The 17,043-nt window shown below is 48.3% G+C and overlaps 6 protein-coding genes across 6 annotated transcripts; 5 read left to right on the top strand and 1 right to left on the bottom strand.

Moving 5' to 3' along the window:
- Position 1: 1 nt before the first annotated feature.
- EDB91DRAFT_285953 (NGG1p interacting factor 3) lies at positions 2–1,571 on the top strand. The gene is made up of 7 exons (XM_041326719.1): positions 2–218; positions 274–289; positions 347–395; positions 465–835; positions 898–1,019; positions 1,070–1,115; positions 1,168–1,571. Exons 1-7 carry the CDS (start codon positions 141–143, stop codon positions 1,353–1,355), a joined length of 870 nt encoding a protein of 289 aa, XP_041178050.1. The 5' UTR covers positions 2–140; the 3' UTR covers positions 1,356–1,571.
- A 1,701-nt stretch (positions 1,572–3,272) lies between these two features.
- On the top strand, positions 3,273–4,009 carry EDB91DRAFT_1247433 (uncharacterized protein; the record flags this gene model as incomplete). The annotated part of the gene is made up of 2 exons (XM_041322810.1): positions 3,273–3,830; positions 3,881–4,009. 2 exons carry the CDS (start codon positions 3,273–3,275, stop codon positions 4,007–4,009), a joined length of 687 nt encoding a protein of 228 aa, XP_041178049.1.
- Positions 4,010–5,038: 1,029 nt separating this feature from the next.
- On the top strand, positions 5,039–6,024 carry EDB91DRAFT_287127 (uncharacterized protein). Its single transcript, XM_041326724.1, has 2 exons — positions 5,039–5,122; positions 5,219–6,024. Exon 2 carries the CDS (start codon positions 5,285–5,287, stop codon positions 5,696–5,698), a length of 414 nt encoding a protein of 137 aa, XP_041178048.1. The 5' UTR covers positions 5,039–5,122; positions 5,219–5,284; the 3' UTR covers positions 5,699–6,024.
- Positions 6,025–7,027: 1,003 nt separating this feature from the next.
- EDB91DRAFT_286064 (uncharacterized protein) lies at positions 7,028–7,766 on the top strand. The gene has a single exon (XM_041326722.1). The coding sequence runs from the start codon at positions 7,367–7,369 to the stop codon at positions 7,595–7,597; it is 231 nt and encodes a 76-aa protein (XP_041178047.1). The 5' UTR covers positions 7,028–7,366; the 3' UTR covers positions 7,598–7,766.
- Positions 7,767–8,773: 1,007 nt separating this feature from the next.
- EDB91DRAFT_1236820 (ClpP/crotonase-like domain-containing protein) lies at positions 8,774–10,182 on the top strand (the record flags this gene model as incomplete). Its single annotated transcript, XM_041321507.1, has 8 exons — positions 8,774–8,964; positions 9,027–9,083; positions 9,152–9,393; positions 9,523–9,557; positions 9,622–9,689; positions 9,769–9,970; positions 10,052–10,075; positions 10,144–10,182. 8 exons carry the CDS (start codon positions 8,774–8,776, stop codon positions 10,180–10,182), a joined length of 858 nt encoding a protein of 285 aa, XP_041178046.1.
- A 1,965-nt stretch (positions 10,183–12,147) lies between these two features.
- Positions 12,148–13,383, bottom strand: EDB91DRAFT_1081265 (uncharacterized protein; the record flags this gene model as incomplete). The annotated part of the gene is made up of 6 exons (XM_041315366.1): positions 12,148–12,168; positions 12,266–12,417; positions 12,521–12,593; positions 12,662–12,813; positions 13,164–13,185; positions 13,288–13,383. 6 exons carry the CDS (start codon positions 13,381–13,383, stop codon positions 12,148–12,150), a joined length of 516 nt encoding a protein of 171 aa, XP_041178045.1.
- Between the last annotated feature and the right edge of the window lie 3,660 nt (positions 13,384–17,043).

The following is a 17,043-nucleotide window of genomic DNA, read 5'->3' as shown; positions in this document are numbered from 1 at the left end:
GCAATGGATGACAGAGACTCTTTTTGGTCGCTTCGCATATCAGACATATCCAACCACAGCATTCTGATTTGCTGGCGTGTTGCCAGATCTTAGGCTATTCGTTGAATAATTAACCTCGAACGTACTCTAGATCTGCAAAAATGTCTATCGTGGTGAAAAGCGTGTGCAAGGCTTTGGAACGAATCGCGCCTCTTCGACTCGCTGAGCCATGGGATAAAGTTGGTACAATTCACCAGCAAGATCGTATGATATGTGATCTAACGTACCCTGCAGGTAGGCCTGATCATAGGTAGATACCCCATATACCAAAGCTCTATCATTACTCATCGAAGCATCTGCCATGCAGAATCTCCCCTCCCCAGGGCCGACGCAAAGCGCGTAGTATTGACGATCGAGTAAGTGAAAACATCAGCAAGCATCGTCTTGCAACCGGCAAGCAATATGTAGTGACAAGGGTCCTCCAGTCTGACTACTGCTGTCCTGGAGGAGACACTAAAAGTGCCTACAGCACTGGTAATTGCCTACCACCCACCCCTCTTTCAACCAATCACTTCTCTCACATTGGCAAACCCACTGCAAGCTTCCCTACTCAAGCTCTCAGCCGCAGGGACGTCAGTCTTCTGCCCTCATACGAGCCTCGATGCGACTTGGGGTGGTATCAACGACTGGCTTGCAGAAGGTGTCATAGGTCCCCAGAAGGCTACTGCAAAAGTTAACATCCTAGGAGAAGTCAAGGGAGAAGCAGGTGGTGCCGGCCGGATCGTGACGCTTGATGAACCGATTCATATCGAGGAACTTGTGCAGAGAGTAAAGAAGCATCTCTCTTTGTCACAAGGTTTACTGCGCATTTCCCTCCCGCGTGCCTATCACGAATGGCTGATTAAAATGGATGTACAGTTGACGTAGGACGACCACTTTCTGAAAAATCGATTAAATCGGTTGCAATCTGTGCAGGTGCTGGAGGAACGATGTTTTCAGGAGTCGATGCTGACGTGTATTTCACGGGGGAAATGCAACATGTGCGATCAAATTCCTCTTGCCATCTGTACGATCTTAACCGTTATTGCAGCACGAGGTCCTTGGCGCAGTCGCAAAGGGTCGATACGTCATACTATGTGAGTTGATTACACACGATGAGAATCTTGCTACTGAAAGCATGATGTTAAGGTGGTCATACAAACACCGAGCGCGGGTACCTCCCTGTTCTGGCAAAGAAGCTTTCGGACACACTTTCCGACCTTGCGCAGGACGAGTCGCCAAATGGATTGTCGCAAGAAGAAAGAACCGAGATCAAGAAGTATCAGCTGGACATCCACGTCAGCGAAGCAGACAGGCACCCTCTTGATCACATGTAACAAACACCTGTGCCAGAGGGTTGGGGTATTTGATTACGCCTATATATAACATATAGGTCAAGCCTTTTTTCATGAGACAGTATGGTCAGATCTGTCACCTTTCGGAACCACAATTTGCCTTCATCAAACGCAAATGCAAGAACTGAACAAAATGCACATGGTGCACATGTCCTACAAGCTCATAGCCGTCCACGTCACTCGACCCTGCGCTCGACTTCCCCATAGGGTTGCTATACCTCTTAGAGTTTAGTTGCTAACCTGCGAAGGAGTTTTTTTTACTCACTAGCGACCCGAGTACGAGCCGTTCGAACTTACGAATGACTCGGAGTTGGCAGCAGGGAAGCAAAAATGATGTCAATCGATGCTGAAAGTGAGGCCGTTTGAGTTCAGTCAGGCGAATATTGAACTATAATTGAACGGAGAGGAGCGACATGCAGAGCGGCTCGAGGTCCGTTTTGACTCTCGGTGCCTGGATGGAGCAAGTAGCCATACGACATGCAAGCGTCAAAGTCTCTCATCAATTGCTCTTCGAGGTACGTTACCTAGTACAGATCGGATGGAACCTGCGAGGGCGTCGGTTAAAGCCAAGCCAATGGATAAAGGAGGATAAAGGCTTAACAAATGCACTTGCAAAGGCATGCGTTTACGGGAAGAAGATAGCCAGGTGATCGTCATTGTATGGAGTCAGCGAGGTCGGCGGACAAAGATTGACCCGAGAGAATTTTTGCTCGAAGAGTGGTGGCAGAGAGTGGCACGGATTTGAATTGTATTGCGGGGTAAGACGTGTTCGTGGAGAATGGAAGCTGGAAGAAGCTGCTGGCGCGTGCGAACCACAACGCGGTGATATCGCATATTAGGCACAGAAGTCTTGAAGGGGGGATGGGACGGCGAAGCCGAGTGACACATTTGGGTTATGTTTCTGTCTGAAATACATACTTATCGAGGACGTGGATGAACCTCAAGTCGACATATAGTTGAAATGTGGGAGGGTCTTGCCGCGATGTGGGGAAAGGTGGGAAATATGTGTAATTAGACGTAAGAATCATGATTCGGCATCTAAACTCGACGAGATAAGGGCTTGTGAGGGATTCCAGGAAGATTCAAGGTGAGATATGAACGTCAGCATTTATCTCGAAGTTGTTAAACTTACTCACTGTGGGACGGTGTCATACACGCCAAGCCAACGTTTAAAAATTTGGATGGGCTAAAAGAATGTCAGCGGCAGGCACATGCAGCATTGCTTGCCGTTGCCGTTTGCGGCACTGCCAGAAAATTGATTGGATTGAGGAGGCGTGTTGGGAACCATTGCAAGCTTCAACGTATTCGTGGAGTGGGAGACTATCGTGGTGGTGTCGGACATACAAAAAAAAGGTTTGAGTTGGAGTCTTTGAGAAGGGTGATCGAAACCTGAATATTTGCAGCTTGCACGCATGCTAATAACCTGAGATGATGAATGGGCCGTGAGGGTAAAAGTGTGGTCCTCCCGAGGACATGCAGTTCTTCATAGATATGAATAACCTGAAGGCTGAGAGCTCTTCAAAGCGTGTATATTCAAATCTGGGGATAGACAAATGATGTTGTGAAGATTAGACCAGAAAAAAAATCATTTGTTTGACAAGACTGAGAAGAAATTCATTAGCATTGTCAGAGCAGGGAGGTTGTCAAACGCCATGGCAGATACAGAAACCTTGCTTGATTGAAGCAAACTTGAATTGCTCAGGAGCGGGTTTGCATTTGACACGAATTAGGAAGCAGAGTTGTGACGCTGTCACTGTGGTCGTGACTGTGGCTGTGTGGTTGTCACAGACGCGTCAAAGCAAATGCACGTGTTTTTGACGCGTCAGAAAAAGTCTCACGCCCTCTCATTCTCTCCGACGCACCACGTTGGAGTTGAAACGTCCCAAGTCTACGCGCATCATGCCGCCAATCACCAACACAAACCTAAGTCTAAGACACTTACCAGACCTCTCAGATACATCTGTCTCTTTCCAGATCCCCGACGAGTCCTCATCCGCGGAGTTTCTGCTTGCAGATAACAGCAGTGATCTTGATTTTCTGCGCGGAGCTGGTGGCGCCAGTTTCGCCACCATTGCTCCTACTCCAGCCCGCGGACCATTAAAGCTCAGCGATGTTACACCGAAAGCCGCGTCGCAACTGGTGTCGCTATCACGATCCCCTAGTCCGGGTCCGTCAGCACACAAGAAGAATGATTACCGACCCTCGCAGTTCAGACGTCAGAGCCCTGTCAAGATTACGCGCGTTCCATATAAACTTAAGGAGATTATACTTGACGAGCCCGCCGTCTCCGAGGAGCGCTTGGAGTCCTTGCGCGCAGAAGTGGGGACCCTTGACGATGATTATGGTATCCCGGTGCACGCGCAATCACCAGCGATTGTGCAATGCTCTGACATCCCCATGATGAATGATACGGCAACAAGAAAAACAAAGCTAAAGCCGAGGACAAGAGTAAATTCTGTAAGTTGGCTCCCATTTACAATCGGTATGTGCTCACCATCCTGTGGCAGGCGGCGGAAGGCGGCCATAACAAGAAGCTCGCAACACGAAGCAAGATTCCTGTGTCTGCAGATGACAAACTTGGTACCAACTTCCACTACCGAACCAACTATTCAGTTGTCTTCTACGTGGCCGTCTGAGACAAGAAACATGGAGATAGATACCGAAATCCAAGTTCCGCCCGCAGGCATAAGCGCTCATCTTAGCATACCCTCAAACACTAGCCAAAACGCGACCGGACGGGTGGCTGAACGCCTCGTGTCCTACAGTCAAAAGTTCATGTCATCAATTGGGTACGTCCACTGATACGCATTTCACTGCATTTGCACCGGAACTGATCAGTTGTACCTTGCGTGTGTCATCTATTCTTTTTTTTGTCGCCTTCTGTGTGATTGCGATCGCAATTGACAATTATGGCTCGATCTCACTTGATGTGATCTTCCGGCGTCCTTTCTTGGCAATGCCATCACAGTATCTACAATGGCAGGACCGAAAGTTCCTTCACGCCAGATGCGGATGCTGGAGTTGCTAGAATGGAAAGAGCTATCGAAACTAAACCTTCACTTCCGGTCGATATGGCCCATGCCCCATGTTCACCGGACGTTCGCAGTCGCAATGATTACCCATTCAGGCTTTCAGAAATTTCGCCGCAAAAGTATCACACACAAGCTAGCGCCTCCCCCGGTCACTTATCCACAGGAAGGCGACAACTGTCGCCCATGAGACCGGCAAGGAAACGCCGGGCCACCGAGGAAGATTTTGCCTGCCAACAGCCAAGTGGCGGCAAGAAGCTCAAGGGAAAACCATTAATCCCAAAGCGCCCAGGTCGAGCGTGGCCAGACCATTTTGGCAGGGACATCCAGCCAAGTCCTTCAGCCATCCACCCACAAAAATCACGCACCATACCAGCGCGCAGCCTGTCAGTCGGGATTCGCGGTGTCCGACATCAAATTTTCCAAGCGCGCGAACCAAGTACAAACCCAGATGCGCCGTCCAGCACAAGGGACAGTCGAAATTGATTTCATCATCTTCGTCGTCGTTCCTGCGTGGTCAGACGATCAGCGATAAAAATGTCCAGGGACAAGATGAAGCTTCGACCGAGCGCTCGCTTGCATCACAAAGCCGAGCCTCGGGCAGTTCCCGGGTCCACTTTGACGCAGGTCAGGTGAATGCTAAGAAAACAGCGCCACCTATAGGCCTTAGGGCGGTTAGGAGCATCTAGGCCTGGCCTTGTGTCATCCCTCGAGAAGACGGTACGTGATTAATTAACGGAATCCCTGTCTTATGTGCGCTGATATTATGTGGATGACTTGATATTTGATTGTTGGCTATGATATTCGAATGAGCAGAGCATCACGTTGCCATCTGCCAACTTAACAAAGCCTGTCGCGTTTACGTTTCATCTTGATGCACGCATGGAAGGGCGTAAAGGTGAATTCGAGAAGCTCGCAGGCTCGGCTAACGAGCAGGGCCATATGGAGAGGCTACACCGACAAAGGCATCCTGTGCCCGATTTCAAGGCACTACACGAGGCTCACCAAGCGTCTCTTGCATGTCGTAAAGAACACCTCGTCGCGATAGTTCCCGGACCACCGATAATGCTTAGCACCGAAATTCGGGCGAGAGAGAGGGAGAAATTCGATCAAATGATGCGAATGAAGGAAGAGGAGATTGAGCGAGCAAAAGAGGAGCGCCGAAGACAACGAGATGCGGAAGAAGAAAGGGAGATCAAGGAACTCCGCAAGCGAGCGATTCCTAAGGCCAACGAGGTTCCAGAGTGGTATGCTGACATGCCGAAGAAAGGAGGCAGTGTAGGAGGATCAGGATAGTGGAAAGCGTCATAGATCATATAATGGTTGTCAGGTGGAGATCGAGAATGGCGAGTGTACGCAATATTTTTTTCGTTATCTGTGCAGCATGTCTTTTTACATCATCACTTCGGAGTCATCACCCTTTCAAGTCCATGGCTACTTACTTGACCGGATATGATACCTCGCAGATAGGACAACGCCGGTGACACAATGAAGTAGCTTAAGTTATTCTGGGATGTTTGAACGGGGAAGAAGTCTGGGAAGACCTCGCGTTTAAACGCATTATGGCCGGTGCAAAGTACCATTCAAGGCTTGAGAAGGCTTGATGGCATCGTGACCGATTGCCTCGGAACCTTGTTTTGCCTTCTGTTTCGATTATATGTTTATATATGACATTCCTGGTGCGTAACCTGGGCTGCGGGTGGTCGGCTATGCAGAGGTAACTGATACATGCTCTAGTAGTAGTGCTATACCAAGTTGGTCGGTCGATCGTTTCAAGTTGGATGATGGACAGATCGAGGAACGATTTCACCGTTGCGCAGCCTTTTAGAATATATGAAGTTCCATGGGATCTATTGCCCACTTAGTTGGAAATCAAAACATGGGATGGACTTCTGTGGGTGCCTTGGGCCAGCTGACGCCACTGACCAAATCTACTGAATTAGACTTTGGGGATGGGTGAAGAGGAAGCTTGCCTTCATAAAAGCGCATAGCCCCATTCAAACTAGCCAACCATGCGGTGGGGGAAATAAATTGGTTTCTTCTGGAAGTCGGATGCAATGTGAGCCTACGGCATTGCCAACGAAAAAGTCTTGGGTTGCGGACACGCATGTTCAAATCTTGAATACAACGAGGCATACCTAGCTTCAAGTTGAGTTCTGACGGTATGGTCAATAATAACGAGAAGTTGCCAATATAGTACTATGCAGGAACGGTCACATCATGTTCCTGTATACGATCGGGATTGAGTATGTTACCTCAAGCACGCTGTACGTCGAGGAACGCGGTGCCGCAGGGTAGCTCATACGTGAATAAAGAAGGCAGTCGAGTGAACGGGTGCCGCGTCGTGTGAGGTTGAAGTTGCTTTGTTTCTACAAATTTTTTTGTAAAATCGCCAATCGGGACGTACACTGTGAGGATTCAATCTGCCAACAAGACACAGCCAGATCTCGGGGCCAGTGAAGTAGTTGTCACTTGAGCAAACAACATGTCCAAGTTGAGTTAGATATAGATGGACTTGCAGTGCATAGTACGTTATCGTGTGAATAAGTCAAGTGAGACCCAAGGGCAAGGATCCGGTGCAAAATGACCTCGAAAGGTTATCGTGGTGGAGGGTATCCCCCTGGCTGGGAGCGCCCAAGGAAATTGAATGTACGATTACTGGGTCTAATATTTGCTCTTTCTTCGAGGGGTTATGGGCTTAAGGAAGTCCTCTCAGGTTCCCCGGTTTCCTTTTTCGTTTTTACAGATTTGGTTCATCAGTGACGCCACAACCCGCAAGTATACTCTATATTTCTGGCCGTCGGATGCGTGTTGTCCTAGCTATGTCTACGCAAGCCGATAACGGAAGTATGACCGGGCTGCCACAAGGAAACGCATAAAAGGTGGAGCATCTTCATACACTTTCACCAGTCAACCAACCAACCTACTCTCCAATACTACTTCTCAATCTACTACTCAAACACAATGTACGCTTCCTGCTCCACCGTCTGCACGTCATCCAAGACTGTTGCATACTCATCCGACGAGTCATCATCATCATCATCATCATCGCATCAATGCACGCACCACTCTCATGCTACTCCAGTGTCAATGCGCATTTCATCTGATGATGACTCTTGCATCAACTTCAATGCACCCCAGTGCTGCCACTGTGGCTGGCGTGGATCTCACTCCCCTAGCTGCCCATTCCGCTGAGCACACACGATAATTACGTTTTACTTATATTTATTCCCTTTGCTCGTAAGTCATATTCCCTATTGTTTCTTATTTCTCGGTCAACTCAATGTCTCATCCTAGACTATTGTTCTCATCATCCCTCATGTTATCACTCTCGACTTCGATCACACCTGTTTTGTCGCATTGTACCAACATACATCTACACCCCGTGCATAAGCGCACGTTAGTCGTCGAGATCTCATCGCAGTTGTAGGATTAAGGAGGAAGTCAGACGTTGTATGGACTCAGAGTTGTTGTTAAGCGGACTCCTCGGGGCGGCTGCATATTTAGCCTCACAATTTTGCCGTTAGCCCTTGTATGTATGATTATTGTGCTATCGCTCCAACAACCATCATTATTTCCCGGTCCGTAAACCGTGCTGAAACGTCAGTAACACGTCTCAAACAGATCATATACAGCATCGCAGTATGCCTCCATACTGATGACCGAACAACAACCCACCATCGGAAATGAACTCACTGACTCGACGGTTCTTCCACGTGGATACCCATGATGCTATTCCACCTTCTTTATAGAAATGCACGTGTCATTCGGTCTCTGATGAGACCCTCCTGCTGGTTGTTCCCTGTTCAAGTTCCGCTGACGGGTGTGGGGAACAAGGGGAAAAACTCTTAGATTGCGACGAGATTAGAGAATTCAAGGACTGATAATTTGATTGCGGACCCTGATCAAGAGGACGGCTCTAAGAAACGTGTCCTGCCGCTGTCTCTTCTGTACTGCCTTCGCCGAACTATCCGCAAGTATGACGACTTGAAACCTTTTCTTGAACCGAGTTGGAAGAAGTTTGAAGATGCATCTTTGTCACGCCCTTACGCCCAACACCAATCCTACCACAACTGCGGTCCGCGGAAGATAGGCGGACTCGGGAGTCGGCCGTCTTTAACCATCACCTTCCTCGTACTTGTCGGCGTAATACTAATAAGTGTGGTTCAGAAATAATCCGTCTCGTGCCGTGTAACGATCCCATGATACGGTTATTTCTAGTGCGCTAGTCTGGTACTCTGATGAAATTCGGGTTAGGTCTTGCCTTGGGCGCCTCTTGGCTTTCTTTCCCATCAGTCGGCCGAAAATCCGACCCAGATTGTGTACAGCGTGTGTCAGCTCAGTACCAACGTTCTTGGATCGAAACATACCATGTCTTCCAACTGGGACCCATTGTCCTTGCACCCACCTTCTCATTCCGATGAGCTCAAGGTGTCTTTCCCTCAAGAACATGTAATGCTTATGACCTTTAACCGTCCGAGGCACCTCAACGCCATGACGCCTCAGCTTACCACCGATATAGCTACCATTTTAAATTGGTTTAATGACGAGCCCTCTTTGTGGTAGGTTCTATCTCCTAGCCTATCGGTAAACCTATTCAACCTCTCCGTCCCCGTACTTCAAGGGTAGTAATCGTAACTGGCCAAGGACGCGCTTTCTGTGCAGGAGCCGATTTGAAAGCGTAAGTAACGAAGAACCATGCTTGTCATTTCCTCGTTCCTCACCCTCGAACCTTTCATTTCACATCAGCTGGCTTCATAACCAGTCAAGCGGCACAGCGAATGAAGGAGAAGATGTAGCTTCTTCCATGCATGGATTTGCGTCTATATCCCGTCGCCACACCTCTTTCAAACCCATGATAGCCGCGGTGAACGGTTCGGCTTATGGCGGCGGGGTTGAAATGATACTAAACTGCGATATGGTCATTGCAAGCGAAGACGCCGTGTTCGCACTTCCTGAAGTTAAGCGTGGTGTGCTGGCTGCACAAGGAGGTGGGTTTATACTACATCAGTCATCCCATTACCAATTTCAGCCTCGTCTTCGTCGATTATTTTGGAAGACTGAAGCGGGGGGCGGGTATGTATGGCCTTGGCTGATCGGTGATTCGTTTGTCTTTGCAGTTATTCCCAGGTTAGGGAGAGTTGCGGGCCATCAGGTATCGCTTTGGCATGAATACACCCACAGATATCTCCGCTCACTGAGAAAATCTCGCGGTGTAGCTTGCTTCTGAGATGTTATTCTTGGGAAATACCATCACTGCTGTCCAAGCCAGAGACAGATTCCGTTTGTAAGTGAAGTTTCCTTACAATCGCCGCCAGCCACAAAGACAGCTTCTTGACACTAATGCGTACACTTCCGGTCCGTAGTGTCAACGTCGTCGTCGAGAAATCGGCTGTTGTACCTACCGCCCTGGATATCGCGCGACAGATTACCATGAACTCCCCTGACTCGGTACAGAGTTCAAAGGAAGGCCTTCTACTTTCGCAAAAGCACCATTTCGAGGACGCCGTACGAACACACTCACTGAGTCTCGTGAGTAAACGCTTGTATCACGGGGCGAATATCAAGGTACGTCACGTCACGTCACGTCTATCCTTGTCCTATAGGATATCGAGTTATTCATCTTTTTCTCCCCTGACGTTAATCCAGGAGGGCTTGGCTGCGTTCTCGGAGGTATGGCACACAGCTCCTCGACCCTTTAGAATTAAATTCACCCGTTCTTTCCGTTCGCTCTTCCGCAGAGACGCAAACCAAAGTGGTCGAATCCCGCGAAACTATGACGTGGTCGCTTATTGATCTAGAACGTTTAAAATGGTTATAGTACACACAAACGTGTTATCTCTGGTACATAAGCTCCTGTGTGACCGGTAGACAGTGAGATATTCCTCGAGACTTTGCTTTGCCCGAGGATTCTATGATGCCGAAGATGGCTGTGCCTGACAATGATTCCCTGTATGACCCGAACGAAGTGGGAAGATCAGCAAGAACGATATTGTAGAAAAAGTTATTTTCGCTTATCATATTCACAACCACAATGTCATCACATCCGCGAACGAGAGCAAGAAACCTACCTTGATTTAATGATTTGATCCATACCTGGTATAACACCCCCAAGTCACCCACCCCAAACTCAAAAATAGCCTGTTCTCAAGCCGAACGGGGGAATACATCGAGCGCATGCTCGACGTGGCTCTTCTGACAACGTTATCGCAAGCTTGTTGAATGCCACGTAGTTTTTCCTCACTGCCGTAAAGGGCCGCAAAACGCACAAAAGGATTGACCTTTTTGCTTTCCGACGTTAATGGGGAATGGCGTCATATACACAAACCTGGAGTTCATCGTCTAGACCAAAACATAGAGAAGCGCCCAAATACGTGTGAGCCCAAGTTCTTTTTCCAGCGCCAAGGTGAACATTGGACACGTCGAGTGAAAGCCGCGAAAGAAAAATTGCCAAGTGAAAGGCCTGAGGATTATCTGCTTGACAAGGGATAGCTTATGAATAGCTAAAATGGATATAGAACTAAGACAACGTGGTGAAACCCCCTGCTCGTGATCCAAGAGTCGTCCATGCGAGGGACAGACGTCGAGGTACTGCAGTGCCAAGACAACGTATGTCGTTAGTATCTCTTGTCAGCAGACTCAATCAGACGGTTTTCAATTGACTTACCGACGTATACACCCTAAAGGAGTCATTTCCGAAGTGTAATGTATCCAAGTTGAGTTTGAAAAGAACTTTTGTGAGGGAGAGATAGTGTTGATAAGTTCGCTGGGGTCGTGGGCGCGATAGTCGCGGCTTTCGATATTTTGGAGGCGGTGAGTAACGAGCTGTCACGGCATGAAGTTGGCTGTAAATACATAGACAGTCAGGGTGGTATGAGGCCCGTGAAACGGGGGAAATTTAGTTTGAGGTGGGACCCAGGCAGTGGAAGGAGGTGCGGTAAGACCCGTGAGATAGAGTCCTAGTCGTCGGGTCGCGACCTATTACTATCATCAGAGGTGAATCATTAATATGGGATCCGTGCATGCGGGGGGAGAGTACAAAGGGTCGCGAAATTACTTGATTGAAGAAATATGCCAAAAAGACAAATTGTCAACTGCGCAATGAGTAGGTGGCACTGAGGTCGTCGCGGGGAAAGTGCGCTCATAGCCCAAATGAATGTCATACCTTGACGTGCCTTGGAATCGGAGACATGGCACTCCGTATGAACGCAGACTCGGTCGTAAAAGGTACATTGTTGAACCAGGGCTTTCAGTCATTGCAGATCCAGTCAGCAGGCCAGAAGTGTCAAGAAAAAGTTCACCCGGCAACAAGGGGAAAGTGTTACTGACAAGAAATACTGGCTGAGAGTCTACCCATGGCCGTTACTAGTAAGGTTGCTGATTCATCGATATTTGGAACAAACACTCGAGGTCAGCGCTCCATGTTCTTAATTATCAACAAAGGTTCTATAAGGGTTGTAAAGTTTTGGTAAGACGCCAATCATGAAAAACAGAAGCTGGTTGATGATAAGCGCGGGTATGGTGGTCCACGCCGACGGACCCAGTAGTCTAGGCTCAAAGCATCATCCACTTCCACTCATGCTGCATGCACTAAGATAGTATGGAACATGAAAAGCACGAAATAATTAGCTCAAATAGTATTTTTATTCAAGGCCAAGTGCCAGTTAACTGACGAGTCCCGCTACATAGCAAGCAAGCCCTTGCCATGATGGCGCAATGCAAATTCGCAGAGTTCTGACCTTCAGCTACTGAACAGCGAGGGATAACTATTCCATGCATAGTTATATCAATAAATCAGGGAAGTCCCAGACGTCATGTGTCAACGTTGATATTGAAGCTAAAGTACAAAGGCCATGCACTGACATTGGTTGGTGGCTTATGCTTGTCGTCTCCAGTAGCTGAGCAACTTGACCCAATAATGTATGACACTCGATATGTCGTGCTGTAAGCTATGTCTGTGCTTTGTGCAGGGTCGAGCGGTTGAGATGTGCGCCGCCATACACATCTATAATGAACTGGAATCAGTCATGATAATCCAGCTATCGCAGTTGCTCCTTAGAGCAGCAATCTATCGTTGGGAGTAAACAGGGTCGTGCGATGCGATACCATATCTGTTACTTTGGCAGTATGCTGCAATAACGACTGCTCCACAAGGGTCAAATACCAGGGTTACTGGGGAGCGTTCTAAAACCTGCATGCAATACCAATTTTGAGTACAATCGCAGAAAGATCACAGCGCAATGATGATGGGGAACGTACCTGCCCAAAAGACTCAAGTCGTTGCAATGCTGCGGCTAAGAGATCGGTAGAATCAAGCGGCGTGAGATGAGCGCCCAAATGGCGCGTGCGCCACTGGCGTTCTGACAGATGTGTGACCGAACACGTCTCGTAAGGCGGGTCACCGTTTGTTTCTAGTTCCACAAGTCAACAGAGGCACTGAGTGGAACAACCATACTTCCGGTCTATGAATATTAAAATAACTGGTTGCCGGCACGTCAATAAGATACAGAAATAGCAAAACGTGCTTATCTGATAAGCTTCGCAGGAACAACATGAGTGCTGCAGCTGCTGACAAACATACACGGTCACACGAAGTGGCCGTGTGACCCCTGATCAGCCAACAAATGAAATCGAGAACATCCGTGCTTGTCATAGTCGGGGTTGGTTTTTAGATCGCCTCGGATTCTTCATCGTCTTTTCATGTCTCAAGAACCGATATGCTCATTTCCGGAAGAGTAAAGGGGATTTTCGTCTGACCCACGTCGACCAGACGGTGAACACGGCTACAAAGCCCCGCCAAATGCTACCAGATATGAACGTTGCAAATCAGAAAATGTCATCGTCTTTTCATGCCGCAGGAGCAGACGCGCTAATTGCCGACAGACCCAGGTAAACCTAGTAAACGGGATCTTCGCGAGCCATGTCGGCTGGACGATGAACACGGCTGCAAAGCCCCACACAACGCCATCAAATATGAGCATCGCAAACGATATAGATCAGAAAATATTGATCGCCTTTTCATGTCACAAGAACAGATGCGCTAATTTCCGAAAGAACCAGATAAACCTGGTAAATGGGATTGTTATATGGTGGTCCATATCGGCCAGATGGTGAACACGGCTACAAAGCCACATCCGACGCCTATGAGCAGTGAACATGGTGACGAAGCCATCCACCGCCACTGGATAGAGCATTGCAAACGATGCCGATCAGAATTGTGGGAGGATACTGCGACGAAAAATACATGTCATTAGCCTGACATCAATCTATGAACCAGAAAAATCATGAACCTCCGCGTTAACAGCATGGGTCACATTATTAGTTGCTCCACTCTGAACGTTGACTGCGTCGTTGGAGCCATGAACGAACCTAATCAGAATCCGCAGCACACGGTGAGAAGGAACAGTTTTTGGTAAACCTCGCGCAGTAGTTGCGGTCCTGTTCGGCCAGTACCGAGAGTATCAGCGATTCAATCGCAAATAGAGTTGTTAGGAACGTGGCAATCGTTATGACTGCCACTGCGAGCTTGCCTAAATCCACGGCAGGAACATTGTGAAAGCTGTAAGTGTCACAGTCGACTGAACTCGCGCCCATTACGAACACATGAAAGTTTTTGATAAACCTTGCGAGTTAACGGTTCTGTTCGGCCAGGACCGAGACTATCAACGATTCAACGGCGAATAGAGTATGCAGGGACGTGGCAATAGTCCTGACTGGCAATCGCCAGCTTGCCTAGATCCACGGCTGGAACTTCATCGAGAAAGCTGTAAGTATTACCGTTGACTGAATTAGCGCCCATTACGAAGTGAAACCGCTCAGTATTGGATAGTCACCAACTCAGGAAGTCCGCGGCTTGAGCGACCCAGACGTTCCATGTGTACCGCTGGCGAAAAGGATAGGGTACACGGAACGGATCCGATAGGGCTCAGAAGCATCGTTCTCATAAACGGACCGCTCCGCATTAAGCGCTCACCTCGTTGGTGGCAAAAGTTGAAGAATTAGATTTCGCGATGTGAGTAATCACATGGGTGGAAGAGTCGTGAGTGACTGCATTTTGAGATCCACGCCTGGAACGGCGAGAAAGGTGATTTCCATTACAAGCACCACAGTCTACTGAATACAAAAATCAACAAATATTTCAAACGGATAAAAACCACCCACATGATTTGTAGGACACATCTACTCAACTAAACATGCAGCTCATCGCAAAATGAATAGAAGTTCACGGTTCGACGATCCAGGCCCTCGTAGGCCAGCCATGTGTATCGCTGGCGAGCCGAAAAAGATAGGGCCCACAGCTTGGATCCGATGGGGTTTAGAAGCATCGCTCTCATAAACAGGCTGGTCCGCATTAGGCTCTCACTTCGTTAGTGACAAGAGTTGAGGAATTTCACTTCCACCGACCGATGTGAAGAAGCGCAGATCAGGGCATGGGAAAGGCACGAACTGAATAGACTGTCGTATGAGGGCTCGTTCGAACATCAGTGGGTTTCCAAGGTACCTGTTCCGCATGGTTATCTTACCGAGACGCATGTAGAATGGGGTTCGGCAGCGTCAGCAATATTCCCTAGAACTCGAAAATGAGCAAGCTACGCCGTACGAGAACAGTAAAATGACAAAGCCCATCAGCATCGAGGATTCTGCCGTCTCTTCGCTTGCGAACGGCGCTAAGGAGGGATCGGAAGTGAGATATTACTGGTTATTTGAATCAAGCTAGATCAGACGTGAATGATTACACGAGGATGACAGCGCTAGCATGTACAACCAAACTCTGGGGCTCTTTAAACGAGCCTTTTTTCATTTCGAAGTGCATCCTGGAGGGGGGTCGTAAGACGCATTCATGAGCATGACTCTGTTATTAAGGTAAACTTTAAAATTAGAGGAGAAAGTTCGAAATCGTCTACCCGAAATACGCAATGCGCGCACGGGAGCCGAATTGTTACTTCTGTAATCGAGTCTTAGTAGGCCAAGGCGAAACACAAAGAGATATGACTTAGCTTCACGACACCCTTCACTTTCATAAAGATCTGGTCCGTATGATTGCTCGGGAGCCAAAAGACGAATCGCTTTCTCCGGTCAATTAAGTAACCGCAGATCTCCTCGCCACCGGTGATAGGTGGTGCAAGGGCAAACGGATATGACTTATCGCCATAACACCCTTGAAATTCGTAAGATCTGGTCTGTAGATTGCTCAGGAGTCAAAAAAAAACAAATCGCTTCCAAGTAGCCGTAAGCCCCCTAACGAACCCAAGGACGAGTTCGATATCGTTGGTGAGCACCAAACCCCAGGTACGAGCAAGCCCAAAGACCCGAAGAGGTCACCACTGCTATCTGAGATATAGATTGGAGATTGCTCGCTATCACACTTGCTGTTCCGATCCTTCCTATTCGAATAGTTATGTCCAGTATTGAAATGCGAGTGTAAGTTCTGGATGAATGTGTATAATTGGTCGCAGAGACAGATCGCAGAGCGGAACGATAAAAATGGATGGCTTGACCACTTCTTCGGCAAGATAGGGGGGCGAGAAGTTTCCAAAATGAGCGAGCGGCGAGCGTTGTTGAACAGTACTTGAAACGATCGTGCGCAAGAAGTTCCTGCGCGCTAAGATTAGAAGTGCCATCTCTGCGACACCCCAGGCATGTTCCTCTTCAGAGAGTGATGTTCAAAATGGAAAACGGAAATCTAAAAGATGAATCTGTATAACAAGTTGGTCGCAAAAATTAGGTGGTACAGAACGCGCTCACGACAAGCTGAACGACAGACGGATAGTGCAGCACTGCAGTAAGATTGAACGATTCAATTGAAAGCCGAGGAGTTTCCAAAACGAACCTGCAGGATTGTGACCACTGTTGAAATTGGGTCCAGGCCCCAGGGTCAAGAGTACGAACGTGTACGCAAAAAATGCCTAAGCGCCTAGTCGATGTTTCGTGTTCAAAGAACGAGAAAAAGGTTGTGTTGGAACTTGGCCCAGACTGCCCAGTTGAAGCTGCTTTCCAAATGCAGGAATAAGAGGGGGTCACAGTTCACTTGAGTCCAGGATCTTAGATGGTGAGCACTAAACATTCCGGACAAGACAAACACAGGATCTAATACACAGGTTGTTCTAGCAGCATCAATGTGCGTGAAAGCCGGGAAAGCCAAGTCCACCTTCTGATGCGATGACAAGCACCTACCTCCTCCGGCCAAAGCTCATCCCCACAAACTCCGTAGAAACAGCCCAAGTCCGCTACATTTAGACTCTACCAGCCCCTCGAAGACCTCTACATCTTTACCAATTAACAAAGCGTCCAATACCCTCCATCTCTTCGCACGCGTCGTGTATGGTATCTCCCGCACCGCCGACGAGCGTGAAGTTCAGAAACCTAGTGCTGCTTGTTGCTTTTGATGAGGCCGTGAGCATGGCGTATCTGGAACACGTCAATCTCATATAGGTGAGGAGTACATCGGAGATGGAGAGTCATGAATAGACGATTTACATAAGATATCATTGCAAGGGTCAATTTACCTCCGTAAAACTCACTCATTTTATGACAGAACAGCTCAAGCGTCGTGCACGCCAACTCGAGCTCCAGTGCTGCGAACAGCAAAAGCGTGCTGCAGTGACTAGCATGAGGAGGCAGCTCTTACCTTGGTGGGGCAT

This window comes from Suillus paluster, assembly GCF_016628075.1.
Source record: "Suillus paluster strain FC165 chromosome Unknown EDB91scaffold_20, whole genome shotgun sequence".
NCBI lineage: Eukaryota > Fungi > Basidiomycota > Agaricomycetes > Boletales > Suillaceae > Suillus > Suillus paluster.
Note: the sequence above shows the minus strand (reverse complement) of the source record. Positions and strands in the feature narration are given on the sequence as shown.